Source organism: Odontomachus brunneus, unplaced genomic scaffold (assembly GCF_010583005.1).
Source record: "Odontomachus brunneus isolate Ranch 3 - 2012 unplaced genomic scaffold, Obru_v1 Obru_scaffold_084, whole genome shotgun sequence".
Classification (NCBI taxonomy): domain Eukaryota; kingdom Metazoa; phylum Arthropoda; class Insecta; order Hymenoptera; family Formicidae; genus Odontomachus; species Odontomachus brunneus.
This window is the reverse complement of record NW_022639534.1, coordinates 973405-980144: the sequence shown is the minus strand read 5'-3', so window position 1 is coordinate 980144 and position 6740 is coordinate 973405. Positions and strand designations below refer to the sequence as shown.

The 6740-nt window shown below is 32.5% G+C and overlaps 1 protein-coding gene across 2 annotated transcripts in view; it reads right to left on the bottom strand.

Moving 5' to 3' along the window:
- The window catches only part of LOC116847864 (acetylcholinesterase-like), a 523728-nt gene that overhangs the window by 40063 nt on the left and 476925 nt on the right, over positions 1 to 6740 (bottom strand). For both annotated transcript variants that reach the window (XM_032823340.1, XM_032823341.1), the window contains one exon: positions 6116 to 6279. In XM_032823340.1, coding sequence (XP_032679231.1) covers positions 6116 to 6279 — 164 coding nt within the window. The remainder of the gene's footprint in view (positions 1 to 6115; positions 6280 to 6740) is intronic.

Below are 6740 nucleotides of genomic sequence, written 5' to 3'. Positions count from 1 at the left end.
CAGGGGTGCGTTCCAAAACCTACAGTAAAACTATAATTACATCTCTATACGTTTTGGATCGCAGCCCTGAAAGGTAAAATCCCCGCTCCGGGTGAGTATACCTGCTGCGTGCTATTAGAGCCTCGACGCTGCTCAAGAGATTTGTTGCGCTCGGAGGCCATAACTTCCGAACGGCTGCGAATTTCGATTTAAAACGTTGGGAACATATTCTTACAATGTTAAATAAACATTTTATGCAAAAAAAAAAAATTCGATTTTTTGAAAGTTCTAATTGGATTTCCCCCCTTAAGAGAAATATTTTTAGTGTGAATAAACTAAAGTATGAGGGGAAGGGAGGCGAACTAAAACATTTTTATTTCTTATTATAACTTTTACGTTAATCTCACTCCGGGTATTGTAGACGAGCCTTTAGGGGCAGTTGCGTCTCAGACATTCTTGATGAGACAGAGTTTGTTCCATGGCATCGCACTCATTGGTTGGCTAATTTCTTCATTAATATCTCGAGATCGTAGTAGTTTGAAAAATGGCAAAGGGATTTTTTGCTCAGTTTGACCTAATCTACCTGTACTTTTGACAATCTCCTGTACCGTGCTTTTGGCAATCTTATATTCGACAAACCTATAGACAAACACGCGTTCTATTTGCAGCCACACGCGCGCATCCAATCGCGTATCAAGCCAGCGTGCGCTGAATAAATCAACAACGTTAAAAGCAACGTCGAAATAATAAACGTACGAGTAACCGGCGTGCTGAAAAACTTCATTTAGTCGAAAATAACTTAATACCAATGTCTCTTGGGAGAAGAGCGAGCGGGAAGAGAAGGGCACGGTCAAAAATTGTTCTCCGTGTTGCAAGAAATAGATGAGATATTTGTGTAAAGTGCATAAATATTTGAAAGCAGAAGCGAGAATACGACTGACGTAATGTAGTGACGCCGGAAAAGGAGATTGAGGTCAGGAATCGAGCCACGATATTATGAGCGATTACTCGAGGTTGGAATTTTAGGGATTGGAGTTTCTGCGTTTCGTCGTTGCGTCAGATGGTCAACTTCACTTTACGTTGAATCACATGCGTGTCGTAATGAGTAATTGTATCAATTCCGGGCATCTGTTCAATTATTTCTTATTGTTCCGTTAGTCGTTTCCTAAATCATTGTATATAGAAAAGTATTGAAGTTAAAAAAAAGGGGTTAACGAAATATATTTTTCAGAATATTTAGTAATTTAATTTTTATATCAAGGTATATCAAAGTAAAATATGAAATAATTGGCAAAACATACATTTTTTTTCTTTGGTTTTACCTTAACTCATTAAGGCCCAAGAGAAAACCGCTAAGGATAGGCTTTCAAAAACCATTTAAACCATTTAGGGCAAAACGTCGAAATTTGTTAAAAAGTGAAAAAAATGTGTGTTGGATTTCAAAATTCAAAATGGCGGACCAATATGTCGGCCCGAAAATTTGAAATTTTGATCTATTTGAGTGAAAATCCGTATAAGGGAGTTTGGGGTTCGCTGAGTATAAGTATGCACTTATTTTTTCAAAATTCTGGCGGATCCAATATGGCCGCCTAAAAATGCGAAAATTTGACATAGTTTTATTATTTGGCGAAAAATCCAACAAAATTATAAGCTACCTTTCGAAGGTGTTTGTTTTGGGGCAAAACATTATACTTTAGCAGACTCTAGAAGAAAAATGGGTTTTTGACTTTAAAAATCAATATGGCGGCCGAAAATTTTTATTTTTTAATTTTGATTTATTTCAATGAAAGTACGTTTTAAAAAATTTTGAAAAAATAAGTGCATATTCATACTCAGCGAACCCAAAACCTCTCCTATACGGATTTTCACTCAAATAGGTCAAAATTTTAAATTTTCGGGCCGACATATTGGTCCGCCATTTTGAATTTTCTCTCTTGAATTTTGAAATCCAACACAAATTTTTTTTTCACTTTTTAACAAATTTCGACGTTTTTCCTTAATTTAGATGGTTTTTGAAAGCTTATCCTTAGCGGTTTTCTCTTAATGGGTTAATTTACTTTTATGTACAAACGAGAGGAACGTGAAGGCTAGATGTCCCATATTTAGAATTTCGAAGGTACAACTTTCCAGACAACTAATTGTTGTGACAGTACAAACATGATAAAGATAGTCTTCTTTTATGTATGTATGTGTAATAATCTGAAATAAATGGGACTAAAAAATTTAGGGTTGCATTAAATTTGTCGAAGAATGAACCTAAATTCTTTGAAAAATTTCCAAATTTAGTATTTTTTCCGGGACACACTAAATAAAAAAGAAAGGAAGAGAAAAAATTATAAATTCCAAGTACCGCCATTTTGTTAAATTTCGACTTTTTGAATATAACAGAGGCTCATCCTCCAGCAAATTTAATGTAGTTTTTAAAGAGTCCGGCTAAATTGGGCATTGGACATGTTCTCTCAATCTAGTTAGGGAAATAAAAGGTTAAAATAGCTAATTAAAAAAAGAAAAAATGAAATGTTGGAGTTTTGTGGCGTATAAGCACTTGAAAGCTTATGATTTTTACTTTTCAGTGGATAAAAAATTGTATCAAAATATCAATAAAAAACTGGAAATTATGGTAGTTTGCTGCAATATATTTTTACGTATAGTTAACATTTTTGAAAATGCATAGAAATGATTTCTGTACACTTAAGCAGATTTAAATGTTACTTATTGTTTTTGTATACGAGGAATCGATTAGTGATACTTTCCATGTTAAGAACCAACCAAATGTACAAAAAATCCAATTGGAATACTTAGATTTTCGATTTTTTGTTGACATTTTGATGCGATGTTTTATTCACTAGAAGGTAGAAGTCATAAGTTTTCAAACGAGTCCTTATACGCCACAAAACTCCAACACTTTCATATTTTTTAGAAACCGTTTTGAATTGGAAACCTATAACTTTGGAACGGAAAATCGATGCAAAATGAAACTTATATATTTGTTTTCAGCTTAACGAGATCTTTCATTTGGTATCTATTTCAATTCGTCATTTCGCCAAGTGGATTGGAAGAACACTTTGGCCGCACTCTTTTCTCTTATTCTATTTGTGTGAAATTATTATACAAATTGTAATTTGTTGTCCACTATTTAGAAACGTCCAGCAATACCGCGCTCAGCACAAGAAACCTGAACGACAAAGTTTCAATGTTCTTGTAAATAAAAAAATAATTTCTTATACAATACAATAATAAATAGTATAATCAAATATTTATTAAATAGTATGATCAAATATTTTTATTTTAATATCTCTATTCATTTCCTTGTGGAAAAAATTCATGGGAACCTGCTATTTTTTCGGCGGTTTAAATTAAAACCTCACCTTATCAGTAATTTATTATTCACGCCGCGTGGGCACCGGTGACCCATACTAAACTTTATGTTCAGGTCGTTTATGTAGTTCAGGTAGTTATGTTAGCTCTAAGACGAAATATAATCAGGTACTTTCAGGTATAATGAAATACTTTCATTAGTATTATGGTATATATGTTATTTAGCAGAAAGATATAACATGACAACTTGAGCCATCAGTTACCCAAGCGACATGGATGATAAGGCTGATAAAATTAATCTGGTTTATAACAGGTTAAAAGATTACTTTAATTAAAAGTTGCCAATTAATAAAATTAATTAAAATAAGTACAATCTTCATACACGAGGCATTTTGCACGATAATCTTTCTACTATTTTAGAACTCCCCAATACACGAATAGAAAATTCTATAGCAAACATTATTATAGAACGTTGTAATTTTGTAAGGAACATATTGACATTCTGCCTGAATTTATTAGACATTTTGTTTTATATATGTTATTTATTTTATTTACATTCTCTATACTGATTACTAGGAAATATGGTAACATTGAAAAGAATATCATATAGGATGATTCAGAATGAGTGTAATAAAGTTTGACAGATTGTTTGGGAAATTATTCTAAAAAATGTTATATGAACATGGATCCTATTCTCAAGATTTCCGTATATAGTTACAAAACTTTTAAAATTTTATTGCTATTAAATGTAATAAAATCATACGTAAGTAATCATAGAGAAATCAGCATAAGTTATGTACAGTGTTGAAATAAAGACTTGTGAACAATTTAAGAATTATTGATATATCAAATAAAATTCGTATGAATAATGTACCATATCGTGTATACGCGATTTTTTGCTTTATCAATGCAATATGTACATTCTAGCTCATAATGTGTGTGAGCATATTTTGAGCATTTATTACGAAACTGAACTGTAAATAAATGATGTTTATACAAGTTGTCCCATTTTAACTTTTACACTGAAATATCTCGAAATGTAAAAAAAATATGGAAAAATGTTTCAAACAAAAGTTATATGGTTCAACGAAAGACATAAAAAGGTATCATTGGTTTGACCTTGGGTGGCGTCGCCAAGGTCAGATTGAGATCAACTTTGCTTGCTTATAAAAAAAACATATACTTTTCATTACGGAATTTTATTTTACATAAAGAAACTAATAATTTTTGTTTGAAAAAAATTTTTATATGATCTCTATTTTCTAAGATATTTATAAAATATCTACAAAAATATTGGTTTTGATAATTTTTTACTCGAATTCTATCAACTTTATCGAAAAATTTTTGTGTTAAAAATAAATCTATGCTCATATGGTAATTTTTACTCAGAAAGAACCATTTGTCAAAATTTGTTCTAAATCACCATATATACATGAAAATAACTATAATATTTTCTCCGTGTATAATATCGTGACATTGTATCACTTAATGTATAAAACGTAACCAATTACATAACGTAATTGTGTATAATAAATTAAATATATAGCCTAGAAAAAAAAGTCGATAAAACAAGCTAGAGAATAAAATCGGAAGAACAATTTTATACGAAAAAAGTTATAATATTCTTTTTGTATATAGTATTACTGCGTTTTACTAATCAACATATAGAACATAACCAATTGCATATAACAAGTTAAATACAGCCAATAAAACTAACGGATAAAATAGAGGAGAATTTCGTATGAGAAAACACTATAATATTCTCCGCACAATAAATACACGCGTTACATGCTTTAGAAGAAGGATAACTTCGTGTGTTAAGATTATTATGCTGGTCTGTATACTCGTGAGTTCGGATACACGGCTAGTACTCGTGAGTTTGGATCCTACTCGGATTATACTGACAGCACTAGTAATGAGCATACAAGCCGCGTAATCCTGCAATCTTTTCGAAAGTTAGTTTGGTCTCGATACGCCCGCTCACTCTTCTTATTTGCATCGATCGATGTTGCATACTATGTATGCAGAGCAGATTGGGTTTGGATGACTCCAGGGATATGTTGCTCATATATTTTTTTTTAGTATTTATTTTGAAAGGAAGGAGAAACAGTGGAAAAATTGTGAAATAGTCCTTTTAAGACATAAGTATTTTCTGAGTTTCATTAAAATTGGAATAATATTACAGTTAAAAATAAAGAAAACTTATTTAGTAATAGTAATAAGTAGTAGTAATAGCACAGTAAAGTCAATTTTCAAGCCTCTTGAAATTTTGTATTGGCATTATATATTTCATTCGTATTATAATCTTCATCGTGAGTGAATAATGATAAGTAAAGTGTTAATAATTAGAATGAAGTTTCTTGCAAATGTATGTTATACTGTTTCAGATAATAGAAACAATTTTTATTTTTAAAATGACTGAAATCGAGTATATAGATAAACGAAATAAAGTTGAGCCCATAATTAAAGACCGACAGGAGAGGTGAGGAGACTTCTCGCAAAAACCTCAGAATTGCTAACTAGAATACATATTTTATATGTAGCCTTCCTACTCTGCACTACTAGGCAACTGAACCCAAAGTATCAGGACACCACGTTGCTGCGTGCTTGCATTTGTTATGACAAAACAAAAGATACGGTTAATAGGATCGTAGCAGATATTAACACATATTTAAAAAATTGTCTCTATCACGTTTGTATAATTAGTCACAATTAATTGTCTGAGAAACTGTGACTTCGAAATTCCGAAATATGGGACATCTAGCCCCGGTTTCCCTTACTTATGAAAGTGCGCGACTTATGCCTGCGCTATACACACCCTGAATATGCGAATTGCGCGTAGTGGAGGATGATTCTCAATGCCAGGTCTCGCTCTTTGTCGGTGTACAGCAGAGACGTGTTCAGCGGATGCCCGAAGACATACTCCACTTCGTCACCGTGCATTACGCCCATCCATTCACCCCACACGTTGGTGCTCGTCCTCTGCAACACAATGTACATGTTTCCACCGGTTAGTTTCTTCGACCATCATGGCGCCGGGAATAATAACTAAGTGTTATAACTATGTAGTCATCTTCATTCGTCATTCTCCCTTCAGATTCCGTCAGAATAGCCCGCATAGAAATTCCCCAAGAACTTACTACATGCACTATAGAGATACCCGCATGGAAATTTCCCAAATCTTCCCAAGTATTCAAACTTGTCCCAAATGGGTGTATCGTATTGCGATACCAATTGGGGAACCCATTCTAACTCCAACCATAGAAAACGTTCTGAGATTTGATTGGGATCTCCCAAATAAATGATTTTGATTTCCTAAATAAAAATGAAGTTGCGATTGGAAGTAGGAAATATATATACACACACACATGCACACACACACACACACACACACACACATATATATATATATATATATATATATATATATATATATATATATA